This window comes from Delphinus delphis, chromosome 7 (genome assembly GCF_949987515.2).
Source record: "Delphinus delphis chromosome 7, mDelDel1.2, whole genome shotgun sequence".
In the NCBI taxonomy this organism is placed as follows: domain Eukaryota; kingdom Metazoa; phylum Chordata; class Mammalia; order Artiodactyla; family Delphinidae; genus Delphinus; species Delphinus delphis.
Window position 1 is genome coordinate 25544475 of NC_082689.1, and position 17870 is coordinate 25562344.

Below are 17870 nucleotides of genomic sequence, written 5' to 3' on the forward strand. Positions count from 1 at the left end.
GTCTATGGTATTTTCGTCTTCAAAACTTGCCTGACCTCAATGCATTTTTCATGTAGTAAGAAGTCTTCACTAAATAATCCTCATGATATTGGGATAAAAAACAATCAAGCACAGAGACAGATAACTTTTGGATGTACTTGAAGAATTAGAGTACCTAAGAGTTTGGACATAGTAAAGGCTTAATGATTTCATTTAGACTCAAACAGAGATAGTGCAATTGAACTAGATGTTCTCAAGGATGAGTTTAAAAATTAGGAAAAATAGCTGTGTACTCTGTAACTGAAAAGAACTGTCGCAATATGTTTAAGGAACCCCCTGGAAGTTCTCCTTTTTAGATTTCTAGCTACATATGTCAACTAGTAGCTAAGTGATAATTAGGAAAAGGTTCAGATATTACAACATGCTTGTGAAAAGAAATGTAAACAAAATAAAGAGGCAAAAGAAATGCAAAAGAAAGTTGCCAGAACTAAAAACAAAAATACATTTAGAACTTGCACCCAGGATGAAGAGATATAAATTCTACATGATTACTAATCAAGAAAGGTGACAGAATTCTTATTGCTTATCTTGAATGAAGCTAAGGAATGTTGGCACTAATGTAAAATCACATTTCTTTATATCCTCTCTTTTTTGACTGTGCTAATAATGTTCTTCAACTTCATCATGTAATACGAACACACTTAAAACCGAAAGGTATGAAGTGAGGAGTTTTCAGCTCCCATTTTGTTGACTCATCTAGCCATGAATATTTTAAGAAGGAATATCTTCTTGTTCTACTAATATTTGGAAAGGCTATAGGAACTGCTGCCTGGGGTTACAATAGCTTACTTACCCTTAGTGGAGCAAGAAGAGGAATTTATTGACTAAGTCCTGGACTAGGAACAATAAATTCATAAGCAAGAGTGCTGTCATGGAAGATCTTTGTGCTCTCCCATTATGTCAAACCATCTCCTCCTGCTTCAGGGTTGGTTTTTGCTCTTGTCCAGGTAAGAGATACATGTGTGTGTGTGTGTGTGTGTGTGTGTGTGTGTATTCTTCCCTAACAGTCGTTTTTTGTTGATCTAAAACCATAATGTGTGTATGTATATATATATCTTCTATTAGCACTTAACATTCTACTTTTAGTTCCTTTTCTGTTTAAGTCCTTGTAGTAAATTAAAATGCAAGTAAGATGGGAGGGGCAACATTGTAAGGCATTTTCAGTATCTTATAACTAAGGCTAGTTAATTTCTCAAATTTCTCCTTCAGATTCGTTTTTCATAAGAAAGGGAAACCATGAAATCTTATTTGAGAGAAGAGTTGAGGCATTATGCAGGGGCAGAGGGAGGGCAAACAGAAAATAGAAATGCTAAAGTCAAAATCTACATGTGGCATAATAAAAAGATGTAGGATTCAGAGAGCCGCCAGTGGCTGCGTGTGTGCGTGGGAAAGACTTTTATCTTCCTTGAGGCTCAGTTTTCTCATCTTCAAAATGGGAGTCATAATTTTTAATAATCATATTTACCTTGAAAGGTCATATGAATAAATAAAACCTAAAATATTCTAGTCTGTGGTATATGGTAGGTATACAATGCATGTTGGTTTCCCTTGCTATTTCTCAATTTTCCTAAGAGAAGTAATATATTCATCTGTGAAAGAGTAGACTTTATAATTAAGTTCTAGGGTTAGTGAAAAGTGAACAGAGAATGAAAGCACAAGTTAATACTCCTTCAGGTGGGGCATAGGGTCATTATTATTAATTTATTTATTTATTATAATTTTATATCATTATAATATATTTTTATTTATTATTATATTATCATTATTAACTTTTTTGTGTGTGTAAAAACAAAGTTTTTTTTAAAGTAGCATCTCACGTAATCAAACTAAATAAATAAATGAGTACATTAATAAATAAACACGTATCTAAAGAGACAAAAGGCGTTTTGTGTAACATATGTGTTCACACGTATGCATGTGTGTGTGTGAGCCAGCTGCCTAGATGCAATAGGCTTCCCCAGTTCTTACTGGTTTGGGGAATATGAACACATTTTGTTCATTTTTTTTGTTTTGCTTGTTTTCTTCTGGTTGCCTTATGGAAAATGAAGATTCAAAATCCAGATGTCTCAAACGCTGGTATATTGAACTTAGTTGTAAAAAAGATATAGAGGTATAACCATACATCAGGAATTGTACATAACGAAAGAAAACGAAAAAAAAAAATTTATCTATCTGCTACCTGACCTGTGAAATGTGAAAGTGCCCATCAGAGTGTTAAGGATATATTCCAAGGAGGATAAAAAATTGAGAACCCTTAATAATTACTATGTGGAAGTGTCTAGGTAATATATCGGTGCTGGTGGATTAGCACCGTCTTATAGAGACACGTGCCATTTTAGTTAAAAGGATTTAAAGTGATTCTTGGCCCTAGAAACTTTAATCCTATAGTTAATATTACAAGTAACAATTATCTGAAGATTAAAAACAACTCTCTCTCATTAAGCACATGTTTAATTTAGGTAGAAGTTAGGCATTAAGCATGTATTTTTGTTTGTCTCCTAAGAAGATACATTTGTATAATATTTAGAAAAATATCACAGGACACAGTTCATCTAGTTAACAATAAAAATTTCCCAGGAATAATATAAAATAAATACATTTTAATTAATACAATAAATATGAGAAATGCAATACATGTAGTAAGACAAAGGTTCAAATCTTTATCATTCAACTGAAAAGTAAATTTTAGGACATGATGTATCTAAAAGTGCACTTAATACTGTATTTGATGTATTTGTTGACATTTGCCTTCTCTATAACCCCTGGCATTTGGATCCGAGTTAATCATACAGTGTCCCAGTGATTGTGGCCACAAATTAAACTTGACTCTCTTCACATCACCCTTACATATTTCCCCACCAGGAGCAAGCTCCAGATCACCTGCCAGTTCATAGCCCACCTCTTTCTATCTTTGTCCTGCTGACTGTAAATCCCCTCACCAGTTAATTGAACAGATGTACCCAGTGCTGCTTCCTGAAGATCGTCAAAGCTGGGCTTTGACAGACAGCAGAAAGTGGCACAATAAAAAAAAAAAAAAATGAAAGCCTTTTAACTGAGAGCACTGCTTTGTTCTGCTTAGAACGTTAAGGTCACTGCAGCTCATTCTGATTGTGGGGATCTTAATTTTTACTCAACCAATTTACTTGCAGCTGTCATTCTTTCCAATATTAAAAGTTCAGCTTTTCAAGCGTGGGGAACTGGGGGATGGTTGTGTGGGGAAAGAGAAGAGCTTGTTACAAACTAAAAACAGCAAAAACAAGTAAAATCTGGCTTGGCTCTCAAGTACAAAAAGTTATTTTCAAAGCCTATAAATTATGACATAGTGATTAACATGTAATTTAAATATATTTAAACAACAATTATATCACATTTCCAGCCCAGCTAATTGGCCTCACAGATGTTCCCTTGTAGCTGCATTGCCCTTCCAGGGAGATATGAATGAGGTGCTTTTTATCATGGAAAAGGGAAAAAAGGCAAATGGAAAAAATGGAAACAGAAACATAAAAAGCAGCCAGTAACCCTAAAAACAATGAATGCTAAGGGAATTTTGTTTAGCTTTTTTTCCATTTTAATGCTGAAAACTAGAAAAAGCATGAAGACACTCCTATTACTGTGATGGTCTCTGGCAGTGTGTCTAGATACAGAGTTGGCAGGTTGCTGACTGAAAGACTTGTCAAAGCAAGGACAGCGGATCCATTCTAATAAAGCGTGGCTGCACTTTGTGTCTTGGAACAGACTAACTGCAAGAGATCTAGTTATTTTTAATACAACACCTTTACAATTGAAGGCGGTCTAGCCCAGATAATGAATATAGATAATAAACTATTTCCTGATGAAGAATGACTTGTGAGTTATTCTTTTGATCATTTATCTCTCAAGTTTTATAAAATGTTAAATGTGCAGCAGGCAGTGCTGTTTCCTCAGCCGTGATTCTAATCGAACATTACCCAGTATAGCAACTCTTGCAAAAGAAGAGGTCAAAGGAACACTGGTGATTATGAATATTTTGGAATACGTTGCCTTTTAATATCTAATCATGAAATTGAAATAAATTCACTCCAGCCTCACCTTACTCTTACCTTTTCTTCTAATAATCTCAGATAATGTTTGATAGTACAATGTAAATTACAAAAGGCCACTGAACATGCCTCTCCTAGTGTATCATGGTATCTCCAGCATCTACCGTAATTCCTGTGCTTTCACTGTAGCAATTTAATAAATATTTGCTAAATGCTTGCCAAATAATCCAGGTTTAATGATAGGGTAAGGCCAAGGTTGTAATATGATAAAGGTCCAGCAGGCAGGTGTCATATTTTTGTACCAGCCCTCTATTTTACATATCACTGGACTATATGGAAAATTTACTTCTCAAATTTTATGAACAAATGAATTTTATTTTATGACACTCTAAAAGGTAGCAAAATGTACCTATATTTAAGGTGCTATGGAAGACAAGTAGGCATTTTAAAATGCTTCTTTGATGAGAAGCCTTGGCAATTTGATTGCTTGACTTTAAACATTTGACTTAGCAGGTGTGAACATTTAAATTTCACATATTCTCTACATTTGTATAATAGTGCAGAGCTTAAAAAGTTCATCTATATATAATATTGTGCTTTATCTTCATTAAGAATAAAAGAGGCCAAGGATGAAAATGAGGGTCCGAGATATTTCACGATTGACCATATCACTTGTAATTGGGACTGGAGCTTGGAGCTTCTAACATACCATACAACAATCTGTCTATTGTACAAAAGCACCTCCTATGCAGTGCATATTAAATATATCTAACTTTCCATGTCATAGTCTTCAGTGTGTTGTTAGTTATGTTATTAGAGAAGAAAAGAGATAAATATTTTCTATGCCATCATGTAAGTGACTCAGTTATGGGCAGAGTTTAAATGTAAATTCAGTGTAGGGGTTCAGAGTTTGTCCCTTGATTTGTCCAGCAGGCTAAGTTAATTAAAGGAAAACTATATTATCTAGTTGTTATTAATTTGTATTAAACGGTTAATCTCCATGGGACCATGTTCTTAGATTAGTCTGTGAATCTCTAAATTATAAAAACGTTGATCTGGAATAAGATTTAGCCCTGTTTCACAGATGTTTCAAGATGTTGTCTTTCAGGTTTATTTTAGTCATCTCTGTTCAGTTAAATCCAGAAGGTAGAGAATGCAGAGTTCATAAAATCAACTGTTTTTATTTGCATTATTCATTATTTCCAGTGCTAAGAAAAGTGCCTGGTGCATACATAGACCATGGTTTCTCAAGAAATGTGTTTAATAAATGATTGATTTTATATATATATATATATATATATATATATATATATATATATAATTTTTAGCTAGGAAACAGAGGTTGTGTTCATACATCCCCTGTACTTACCATAAGGAACGTTGTCCTTAATATTTTATCATATTTTTATATTGAATTTTATTTAACCCATAGGCTAGAGTTTTAAGCCATAAGACTGTCTTTTTTTATTAATTGCAATCTAATTTCAACTGATTCTAAATACATAAAATTAATGTATGCAAAGCATGTTTCCAGTAAAGAAACGATTTTCCAAGATTTTCTGCTTTTTCTTCACTTAAAAAAAAAAAAAGACTGATGAGAAAATATTATGTACCTTTTTATAAAAGAGGCTAAGAAGTTGACCCTTTGCTGAAATGGGGAAAAATAAATGTAACTTGATAGCAAAAATTATTCCAGGCAAGTTGAAGTCCACCTCCGTCTCCTTTTAGATAAGTTTCTTCCTATGAGAGGAAAGTTAATGCTGTGGTATGTGGCCATTCCAGTTATTTAACGTGTAACAAAGGAAAGGGTTCCTCATTTACAACTCAAGTTAATTTACTGCTTTTCCCTTTCTTCCAGGGTTAATCAGAAGAACATTTATTGTCAACTTTATTTTTAATCCATTTAAAATTTTACTTTTTCTATATAATTCTTCTTTACAGGGATTGAATTAAAATATTCAACATCCTCAGAAAATATAAATAAACTTGCTTGTCGTCAGAGTGCATAAAATTTTACTGTTTAGCAAACGTCACTGTTGTGCATGTTTTCCCCTTTGGTTCATACAACTCATGTGGCTTTTCTTTTTTTTTTTCTGTTCTTTTTTGTTTTTTTTCATTCATGTTACCTCTTATTACATCCATCATTCCATTTTTCTTTCCTATTAGAGTGAAATTGGACACAGCCCTCCTCCTGCCTACACCCCCATGTCAGGAGTAAGTATTTCACAATCAACCTTCATCTTTTAGGATTTTTGGTCTTTGCTTATCATGTTTCCTCTCTTGCCTCACCATAATTTCCTCATTTTGCCTTTGCCAACAGTGAGTTAAGAATTTACTGTAGCTTGTGTACCTGCCTATGTAGATATGTTTTATCTCAGTAGATAATCCAGAGTTGAGATATCATGCATCAACAGTAGCTTTTGATTTTTATCTGAAGAATTTACCTGGGCTCATACATCATGCTTCTGGGTAAAGAGGTTATCTTTACTTCCACGATTATAGGTCTTGGGCTAAAAAGTCAGAATCTCAGTGGTGATTCTCTAGTTAGATACTAGAGACTCAGAGTCACAGTAACCACAGACTAGAAGGCAATAAGGAAACATCACCATTCAAACTGCATCACTGTACTTCTGTTCGTAATGGCAACTGCCTATATTTAATGACATTGCCATTTGTCTTGAAGATTCACTTTGAATTTTTACATTAAAAATAAGCAGTTGTGGGATAGGAACATGAAATACTTTTTACTAGATCATGTGTTAGGTGGTTAGTAAAATTAAAATATATATTTCCAAAATGTTTTCCCACAATTGATTTATTTTATAAGAAAAATTGGAATTTTAGGTGTTTCTAGTCTAATTCAAACTCATTGACTATTAGGGGGAAAAACTCAATTAAGAAACTCTGACTTTGCTCTGAAAGACAAACTTCCATATTCTTTTGGTTATTAACATCCATATTTTTGACAGCTATTCCTAACAATACCTTTGGTCTAAATGTGTTTCTACTATTGACAGAACCAGTTTGTGTACCGAGATGGGGGTTTTGCTGCAGAACAAGGAGTGCCCATGCCTTATAGGGCCACCACCAGCACAATCCCAGAAGCCCCAGTTGCTCAGGGGGCTACCGCCGAGATTTTTGATGACTCCTGCTGTAACGGCACCTTACGCAAGTCCGTGGCACCCCACGTCCAAGAGGACAGCAGCACGCAGAGGTACAGCGCTGACCCCACAGTGTTCGCCCCAGAACGGAGCCCACGAGGAGAGCTGGATGAAGAAGGTTACATGACCCCTATGCGAGACAAACCCAAACAAGGTACAAGCAGAATGTTCAGAAATGATTGCCACTCGACATTTGTCTCTATCAAAATAAGCAAAGTATGGAAGGGAAATTGCCAAACTATCTGCCTATGTAAAATGTGTGATCCATGAAAGGCTTAGGCTGCTGCTATTCCTAGTAAGCTTTCTGAATCAAAAGCGTCCACATCATCTAGGGGCTTTTTTAGAAACCAGAATCGCAGGCCCCACTTGAATAGGAATCTGCATTTTAACAAGATCCCCAGGTGATTTTTATGCATAATCAAGCTTGAGAAGCACTGAGCTAAACATATCTTTATTGGAATATTTGAATGAGGTAGCATATCACAAGATTTCAGAACCCTTACTCCATTGGACTTATTGTGGAGATCATAAAGACTGATGTTGTTGGTAAAAATGTCCAAAGCTTTCAATGGCACCAATAAAAGACTTGATTGATGCATTAAAATGGTGTCATTTAATGACCTAGTTTATTATAAGAAATTATGACTTCTTGTATGATACATTTCAAAAATTAAAGTTCTGACCCTGCATATACTTATATGTATACTGTCACATCTTGAAAATACTCATAGCTTGTGCCTTTACAAAGAACAGAAGTAACTTTACAAAGTTAGTAGTAGAAATGTTAAACACCCAAATCAGGTAACATTTCAATTTGAGAAAGCCTCTTTCCTTTTACGTTAACAGCATCAGAAAAAGAAGAGGGGTGATTGTTATTAAAAACCGGTGACTGTTTCTTAGAGTCTTCTAAGTGTCACAGTAAACTGTATTTTAAGACTCTGAATAAAGGCCCATTGTCTCACTTAACATGCAGTTGTATTCACTTTTATAGTATGCAATTAAGGGATGCCTAAATACATATTGTCAGTAATCTATTAAAATATATCCACCTCTATATGTATGAAAGTATTACTGTAACGAAGAATTGGATGTTGACAGTAGCCCAATAGTGACACAAATGTAGGTTTTGAGAAGCTTTGACAGATGCCTAAAAGTGAAATGCTCTCTGGGAAGATTCTCAACTCAACCATAAAATTATTCCTATCTACAGAACTACATGGCTATACAAATTTGCATCAGGACAATAGATAAGCAGATTGCTTTGAGAAAAGGTAACTTGAACCTTCTAAGAGAAAGGCAAGTCAGTCTGTGTAGACTCACTGTAGACCATCCCCAGATTTTATTTCTGAGTACTAAACTAAGAGACCCACATTTATGTAGAACTCTAGCCCAGTTCTCAGAGAGTAGAGAATTTTAGTATAGACATTCCTATACTTTCCATTAAGAAGTTTCAGGACTCTGATAAGAAAACTCCAATTCTGACTCCCTTATAGGTATTTTTCATATATTTTTCTTAAAATGACAGTAGCTTTGAGAACCATTCAAATTAAAACTTATGATGAAGTGTGAAGTTCAGCCTCCTCCTGTAGGGGCAATAGTGAAAACAGTGCAGTAGAACAAGATTATTCAACAGGAGTTAGGGAATTTGAATTCTAGTTCAACACAAATTATATCCTTCATACATCATTTAATCTCAATTTTCTGTCTATAATGCTGGAAGAATACACCTTGCACTTCCTTTTTCACAGGATTGTAAAAAGGGATGAAATAATAGTGCCTTGTAAATTATTGAACTGTAATCTGTGTATATGATGGTGGGATATTCATTACTGTCTTTTAACTTGCACATGACACTAAATAGTTAACTATATCCAGTAGGCCTATATCCAGGAAAAAATAACCCTGGGTTGATGAGATTTTTCTCTCTACATGTCGGGTTTATTATAGGGGATAGAAAGTTTGTTTCAGAATGGTAGCATCTCAGCAAACAGTTATGCCCTCTCCCTACCCCAACACCAAAGTAGGAATAGCTAAAGTGTCATTTTTGTGCATATATTTAAAAAGAGGGTCTACTATATATGTGTATATATGTCTATATATATTCTATACTATAAACATAGGAATAGAATTAAACATGAGGAGAGCAGCATTAATTAGCAGTATTTTTGAAAATTCTAGCCCAGTATCTATTCTAGCCCAATACCTATTTATTAGACTGAATCATGCAAAATAGCTGCTATATGACTAGCTTCAACCTACAAAATAGCAATTTCATATGATTCAAACTAATAATTTGCTATTTTATGATTATGATTAGCTATTGGAAATAAATGTTACAGTTATATTTATTGTTAAGCATATATTTTGTCAAGCAAGTCAATATAGAGGCATGTTAGATGTCTATATTATTTGATTAGTTGAGTCTTTTCCTTAGATGTTTTCTTTCCTGTGTGTAAATCTTTCTGAGGGAATATCTGTAATCAAATCCTTGTTACCTATGCAGACATTCTAAGCAAATTATGTAGACTAAAAACTACTTTTATTTCACTTCATCCATTTATCTTGACATGGAGTTAATCTGTAGACATTTTGATCTTCCAGTATTCTTTAAAAATCTCCATATTTAAAATCTATTTAACCTTGATAGTTTGTCTTATCTTCCAACATAAATTACCAACTTTTAGAAAATAGAAGCATTTAAACAACTGGCCCCATAAGTAGGAGAGACAAATGCAAGCAGAAAGAAAGAAGAACAATCTAGGGAACAGGGACTCTGACCCTGGCCTTGTTGGTGCCTTGTTTTGTCACTAACCTTTTTTGCCCACTTACTCCTCTTTCATATGATAGTAGTAATCAACAAAAAATTTTTGTGAAAATTCCTGAAATATGTGGCTTTATTGTCCTGGAAAAAGAAGCTAACCATTCTATATAACCATGGTCTGATTAACATTTTCCAGAAAGTAGATGTTAACTGATACTTTTGTATTACATCAGAATACCTGAACCCTGTGGAGGAGAACCCTTTTGTCTCTCGGAGGAAAAATGGAGACCTTCAAGCTTTGGATAATCCTGAATATCACAGTGCTTCCCATGGTCCACCCAAGGCAGAGGATGAGTATGTGAATGAGCCACTGTACCTCAACACCTTTGCCAACACCTTGGGGAACTCTGAATACCTGAAGAACAACGTACTGTCTGTGCCAGAGAAGGCCAAGAAAGCATTCGACAACCCTGACTACTGGAACCACAGCCTGCCACCTCGGAGCACCCTTCAGCACCCAGACTACCTGCAGGAGTACAGCACAAAATATTTTTATAAACAAAATGGAAGGATCCGGCCTATTGTGGCAGAGAATCCTGAATACCTCTCTGAGTTCTCGCTGAAGCCAGGCACTGTGCTGCCTCCTCCACCCTACAGACACCGGAATACTGTGGTGTAAGCTCAGCAGTGGTTTTCAGGTGGAGAGAGACGCCCGCTCCAATTTCCCCGCTGCCTCTCTTTCTCTTGTGGTCTTCCCTCTACTCTCAAGGCCAGTAGTTCTGACACTTCCCAGTGGAGATATCAAGATGCAATGATAGCTATGTGCTTATCTAACTTGAACATTAGAAGGAAGGACTGAAAGAGAAAGACAGGAGGAACCACACTGTTTCTTCATTTCTCTGCATGGGTTGGTCAGGATACTGGAACAGCTAGAGAAGGACCAGCAAATATGAGACAATACTGCCTGCTGTCAAACTAGTTCCCAACTTTTTTTTTTTACATTGTTTTCTTTGCCTTCCTTCCTTCCTTCCTTCCTGTATTTCAATGCACATGCTTGAAAGACCCAAGCTGCAGGAACCGATGTGTATATTTTCAGCATCCCTGGAAATCCTAATGATGTTTCCAGAAGAACAAAATGATAACCTTTTTTATAATGTATGATAGTAACTAAGATTGAAAATCCAATCTCTTTCTCAGACAGTTTCAATCTTGACAAGCAAGAATGGCCAACTCAGCTTTCATAAGTTTTGAATCTTCATCAAAGTTATAACTAGTAATTATGTTTGGAGAGCTCTTTTGTTTTTTTAATTTTGTTTTGCTTTGATCTGTCTCTTCATATTACTTTCTCCCCTCTTTTCAGCTTTAATTTATAATTGCAAACATTTTTCCATCAAACCTTCTTAGGTGTTGCTATAAATTGAAAGAATTGTAAAAAAATATTTTAATATGGTGAAATGGCCACTATTTTAAATATGCAGTCTTTAGAATTAGAAAGGGAAGCCAAGATATTAGTCAAATGTAACATCAAATCTTACTTTTGTGTTTTACACTATTGAATATGTATCCCCCCCCAATCCTTTACATTCTTCAACATTTTCTTCCCCTCTATAAATGACAGTACTTGATAGGCAGTTGGTAATGTTAAGAATAGAAGGGAAACTAAGAGACAGTTCTGTGTGGTTCATGAAAACTACTGACACTTTCAGGGGTGGTCCAATGGGGAATCCATTGAACTGGAAGAAACACACTGGATTGGGTATGTCTACTTGGCAGATACTCAGAAATGTAGTTTGCACTTAAGCTATAATTTTATTTGTTCTCTTTCTGAACTCCATTTTGGATTTTGAATGAAGCAATATGGAAGCAACCAGCAAAATAATTCATTTAAGTACTTTTTTTTTTAAAAAAAGAGCTAAGGTAAAGAAAGACTGTGGAAATGCCAAACCAAGCAAATTAGGACTTCAGAACACTTTGGGATTATAGTGAGAGGGTCAGCACATGATCAACATGTGATATCACATTTCCTAAACAAGGAAATTTGTCCAGTTTGTATACTCCACTTGAAGGAATGCAAGTAAGGATTGGCTTGAATTCCATGGAATTTCTAGTATAAGACTCTATATTAAGTGGAAGGTAACTCTTTGCACATAAATTGGTATAATAAAAAGAAATACAAACATTCACTGCTGATAGATAGGTCCTTGGGTCAAAAGTTGTAAATAAATGTGAAAAAACTTCTCATGTAATTATTTTAATATCCAACATACTACTCTTTTGATACTTTATATAATAACTCTTTTTCTTCAAACACAGCATCCTAGTTCTAGAGCCACCTTTCTTGTGTATCACTTTAAAGAATACCTACTGAGTTAAGATGAGCAATGGGAACAAATGGTAGGAATGAGTTTTCAGGAAAAGGGGGCCTCAGGTCAGTAATTAGAAAAATTGGATAGAAATCTCTCTCTTTAGGAAAATCTGGCCCAATTCATTTGGAATTTTTAAAAAATATTTCTTTCCAATGTTAAAGTATTGGGATCAAATATTAGTGGCACAGGTTAGGATGAAAGTTTTTCTCGGGCAATATTCTTGAAATGGAATGAGAAACAATGCAAAACTCAAATCAGATTAAAAGGTATCAACTAAAAATTTGAGATTGTTTTCTTAGTAGATCAGGAAGAATGACAATATTTGTAGCTGGAGAGGAGAAACAGTGTTCTTCTAAGTGTATATAATGTATGTGTTAATACCTTGTAAAATCAAGACTTGGCATGAAGATCATGTATATTTCCAATGCCTAGGACAAACCAGTAGGACTGTGAGATGCTGCCCCTACATGAAGTTGAAAGGGTTATCAACATGCTTTTTGAAGTGTCAAAAATTAAAAAAAAAAAAAAAAAAAAAAAAAAGGAAATTGGTTAAGCCCAACAGGGAAGGATGTAAATACATGTTTTTCTAGAGCTATCTAAACTTTATTTCAAAACTTGAATTATTCATCCATCTATAAATGTTGGTTATTTAACTAGTATATGTAGTTCATAAGGTAATAGAAAAGGTGATTATGAAAGCATGTATATATCTGGACAGAACCATGATAATGCTGTAAGATGTAGATTTAGTTAGGTTAACAGATGTTAAATGATTTTAATACTAGTAAATAAATCACACTAGAAAACTAACCACAAAATATAATGTAGCAAAATAAAATGCAGGATATGAAAATGTAGGATGGATTTTGCATAGTAAAAAATGTTTGCCATTTAAAATTGTTATTTGTTAGGTTGAGCTGAAAGTGGGCATATAAAAAGCAGGTTCCACTTAAGAAAACTTGCTTTAAAACATTACAATTATTTTTTTCTCATTCTCTTATTCCTTTACCATTTGTAAAATGTATTACGTGTAAAGAGGAATTTTTCAAATTTGTTTTGCAAATACCACCTTGTAGAGTTTAACAGGCAAATATGTTACAGATGACTTTAAGTAAGAGGTTTCAAAATGAAGTGAAGGAAATATAAATGTTCTATTACCTTATGCAGAGACAAAAAAATGAGTGGTGTCATTTAGTAAACAAACAAAATGCATTTAATTTGTGACATATTCTTTCTTTTTTCTATGATACCCTCCCATCTCCAAAAAGAACCCAAGGAATTAATTAACAATATTCTGAGAAATAAATGCTAAAGCAAGCATTTCAAACTGCCGTATTTCCATTGTTTTGGACAGTAGTTGATAGCCAGATGATTTTTAATAGGGTAAATGAGAAATCCAGGTGGATAAGCTTCTAGTTATTGAAAAGCCAGAAAACTAAATCTACTGTATATCCTATGGGCAGAGAATTATGCTGGGCCTCTCTTTATGCATATGGTTTTGAAGGACAGCCTGGTACCCATGCAGACACCTAAAGGCAGACTTATATCTGCTGATTGCCATTTGCTTAAGAACGAATAAGAGTATACAGATGTAGACTGGGCATCATTTTAAAATAACACTATCAGTAGAGACCTTGATATTACTGATATTACAAAGGGGCCAGCTTTTATACTTCTGGGTAGAATTAATACAATTTTTCTAATACCAGAGAGCCTTTGCAAAAGTAGTTCTTTCCACAATTGCAAACATTAAGCCGTTATGGGCACAGTGTTGGATCAGGAGTCCTTCAGTTTATATGGACACATGGCTTTAGCACCATGGGCTACTTTGTTCTTTTCATTAAACAAAAGTCTCTATGAAATAAAATTTTCAGACACTCGGTTCAAGCCCCACTGATTTTGTAAAGGTGAAAAAATGTAGGATGTGTCACTTTTGCAGACCCCTGCCTCACCTCTTCACAGCCAGGTGATCTTTTGGGCAGAAGAAATGCTTCTCTAGTCATGAGCTGAAAAGACTCCAAGCCCCAGTTTCATGGAGGTTTTCACATGCTTCCCCTGGAAAATACTCCCTGACAGTCAGCTTTGCAAGTAAGTGATTATCTTGTTAGGAATCACAGAAACAATTCATTTCTCTCTGGACCTTAAGGAAAATGCTGCCCTTACTTCTTTTACCATTGGCACAACTACCCATTTTCCTTACTTTTCTGCCACCCTAGTTCAAAGCGGCCCTCTTGATGCTGTGCCTGTCTTAAGCCATAGTGGAACTCTGAGGTCCCACACACTGCTTTGTAAAACATTGATTTAGCCTCTGCCCTCAAATGTCTGACTTTTCCATAAAAGATAGTAGCAATTTGGACATTGTTTAAATTATTTCTCAAATAAATGACTGCACAGAGCATACTTTACGATGTTAAAATTATGCTTTTCCATGAAGATCGATTCTCTTACTATGTCCTTCTCTGTAGGAATTTGAGTCGAGTCAGCCCTGTGAGGAATCTTGAAACTCACGTATGTGCACATACCCGTGGTAGGTTTTAGATTTAATCTTTTCATGAAGACTTTACATTATAATAAGTTATTTTTGCCAGCAAATTAACTTATTTACTTTATTTATCTTACTTTGCTCCTGATTGCAAATATTTTACAGCTGCTGTATATATTTTTTTTTTCCGATAAATGAAGAGTCTTATTATCATAAAGGTAAAGGCTATTCAGCTCTGAGAACCACCTGTAGCTCTTTACTGGATCATTCATCCCTCTGACAAATACATAATGAGTGCAGTTTCACTGAAAGGAAAATCCATGTTGTCTAATAGGTTGCCATTTTTTCTCTACTTTTGCTTTTTAAGGATATTTTTCTTTCAATACTCTAAGTGTTTTACCCATATCACAATAAGTGGTTACATTTGTACAAATATAAAAAAACCAAGTTCCATACCTGTAGGCAATAGTCTAACTTGTCCAAACCACTTTGCCTTTACTGCTATTTTTATCCCTGATATGTAGCTGTTTCCCCCGGGCCTGTAGCTGTTATGAAGGAAAGCAAATCATACCTCCTAAGTATTGACATAACCTGATTCTTGAGTACCATTTGCAGATTTTTCAATTAGTGGGGGGGGTGTACCTTTTCCCTAATGTGAGAGTCATTTTCCTGTATATTTCTGGATCTCTCAGGGGCTGGGAGGGGGGCGTGAGGGGGCTACACCATAGCACTCCAAGAATCCTTTGGGATTACTCCAGTAATCAACTATGGAAGTTATTTTCTAAGTGTAGATATGTAAGCTGTTCTTTTAAAGTAAGGTACTTTGGAATATTGTAGCATAAATTGGTACTGCTGTTAAATGGGTCGATTATTAAACTGAGCAGCTGTGCAAGGGCAGCTAACTTTGAATGCACACCTCACTGGCTGGTGTGTCTACATCTCCTGTCGTGAGCACCAGGGACTTGCATTGCTGCAGGTCAAAACTGCATTTTCACACAACTTGACTAGGTGTTCATCTTTCCTGAGCACCATTATAACAAGATCAAATGAAAATGAGATCGATCTGCAAGACAATTCAGAGCACAAAATGTCATGTGAAATCTTCTCTTAAACACTCATCTCATACATGCATCAAAGTAGTTGACTAGTTGACGAAGATCAGTTCAGGTGACAAAGGGAGACACTTTACCAAAAAGGCAGAGGCTTAAGGTATTATATACATTTGTATGCATTTCCTCATGTTCTTAACTTGTAAAGAGAAAACAAGCCCTCTCTCTTCTGAAGTATCTTCAAAGGACAGGGGTGCAAAAATAACTAGCTGGTTAGCCATTGATGTTTCATTTAAATCCCAGTGTTCAAAGTTAGCTGCCTTTTTGAAATAAACAAACAAAAAATACTACTGTATGTTTGAAAATGTGAATAGTATTTTTATAGCTTGTTAAAGACATGGCTAGTTGCATTTGTAAATAGGGATAATGTTGCTCTGAGTTTCTTCTGTGGACATCTTTATTTGGAACATAATTGTCTTTAGGGTTAATTTGTATATAAGTAATTGGCTTGTGATTGTTTCTTTTGGGTTGGAAGTTATCATTTTGACATTACTTGTGATTCTGTGTTCAGCACTATGGTGATGTGTTCAACCTCTGCACTCGCTTACACAATAGGATATGCCAATTGTGTGTGGTGTAATGTTACTTTGATTTTTTTCTATTTTATCTATGAAGGATTATGCACTTAACACATACTAACTTTTTTAATGTTAGGTATATTTTTAGTATAATTTCCCTTATTCTTTCTTCCCCTCCAACCCTTCACTCCATTCTCCTCCCTTCTCCCATTTTCTGTTGTCATTTGAGAATGAGGGACAAACAGTATTTTAAATTTCTGTAATTAGGCTTTTCTGTTAGTTCTCAAGGATCCTCTCTTGGCTCTTGGGAAAGAATTGTACCTGTACAAGGCAATTATAGAATGCGACCTGCTTTGCCTCATTCCACACTGATCATCCCAGCTGAACAATTTGAAAACTGTTCTGCCTTTTTGTTACATGAATCTGTCAGAAATATATTTTTAATTTAATATAAATGAAATTCAATAAAATATGAAACAAATATTCTCTTCTGTGTCAGAAATTTGTAATAAGAAAAACCATTTGGGGAAGAAGATTTGTTCTAGATTTAATAATCTGAAGATGTGAAAATGGGCTTATTTTTGTCCATGTTTATGAATCTCATTCATTATTCTTCAGAACCTTTTGGTTGTTTGGATGTAATACATTCCATATGTTTTTAGCATCTAGCACAAAAGCCTATTGATGTGTTCAGACTTACTCATCTGTGCAGACTATGCTTAATTCACTGTGGTTGGTTTGTTACTTTGGGATTTAAAAAGTTTTTGAAATATTTGGTAAGTTGTATCCAAATAACATTAATATTTTTATACTATTTTTTCTTTCTGCCCTCATTTCAGTTTACAAAAATGGTGCTGGCAAATCTTTTGTTATAAAGAATATCAAATGCTAGTACCCTGCTTGAAGTAAGGGAGAGAGAATAGGACCATAAACAGTCAATCAACTCACGTGACTTGGGACAAGCCCACGGTAAGGTGGGAGAGTGTTACAGACACATTGGTGATGTGAGCAAGATCCTCTCCCAACATGTTTTTTATTCTAATTTTTCTATTTTAAATATTGTTTCTTACTCCTTCATACTTCCAAAGTGTAAGAACTTTAAGATTCCAGTAACTTCTCATTCAACATCCTATTACTCTTTCAAGCTACTTTAGTCATTTTAATACATATGATGTCAACTAAATCGGTGCACAAAAAAATATATATTTTCAATATAATATATTGGAGTAAGTTCTCTTAAATTCGTTCAGTTATAGGTCTTTAAAGATCCCGTTGGGGCTTCCCTGGTGGCGCAGTGGTTGAGAGTCCGCCTGCTGATGCAGGGGGCACGGGTTCGTGCCCCAGTCCGGGAGGATCCCGCATGCCGCGGAGCAGCTGGGCCCGTGAGCCATGGCCACTGAGCCGGCGCGTCTGGA

The 17870-nt window shown here is 35.1% G+C and overlaps 1 protein-coding gene across 1 annotated transcript in view; it reads left to right on the plus strand.

The window, feature by feature from the left end:
• ERBB4 (erb-b2 receptor tyrosine kinase 4) overlaps positions 1-10659 on the plus strand; it is a 1108236-nt gene extending 1097577 nt beyond the window's left edge. The window contains exons 26-28 of the mRNA XM_060016164.1: positions 6225-6272; positions 7076-7373; positions 10214-10659. Coding sequence (XP_059872147.1) covers positions 6225-6272; positions 7076-7373; positions 10214-10659 — 792 coding nt within the window. The remainder of the gene's footprint in view (positions 1-6224; positions 6273-7075; positions 7374-10213) is intronic.
• The last annotated feature ends 7211 nt before the right edge of the window (positions 10660-17870 follow it).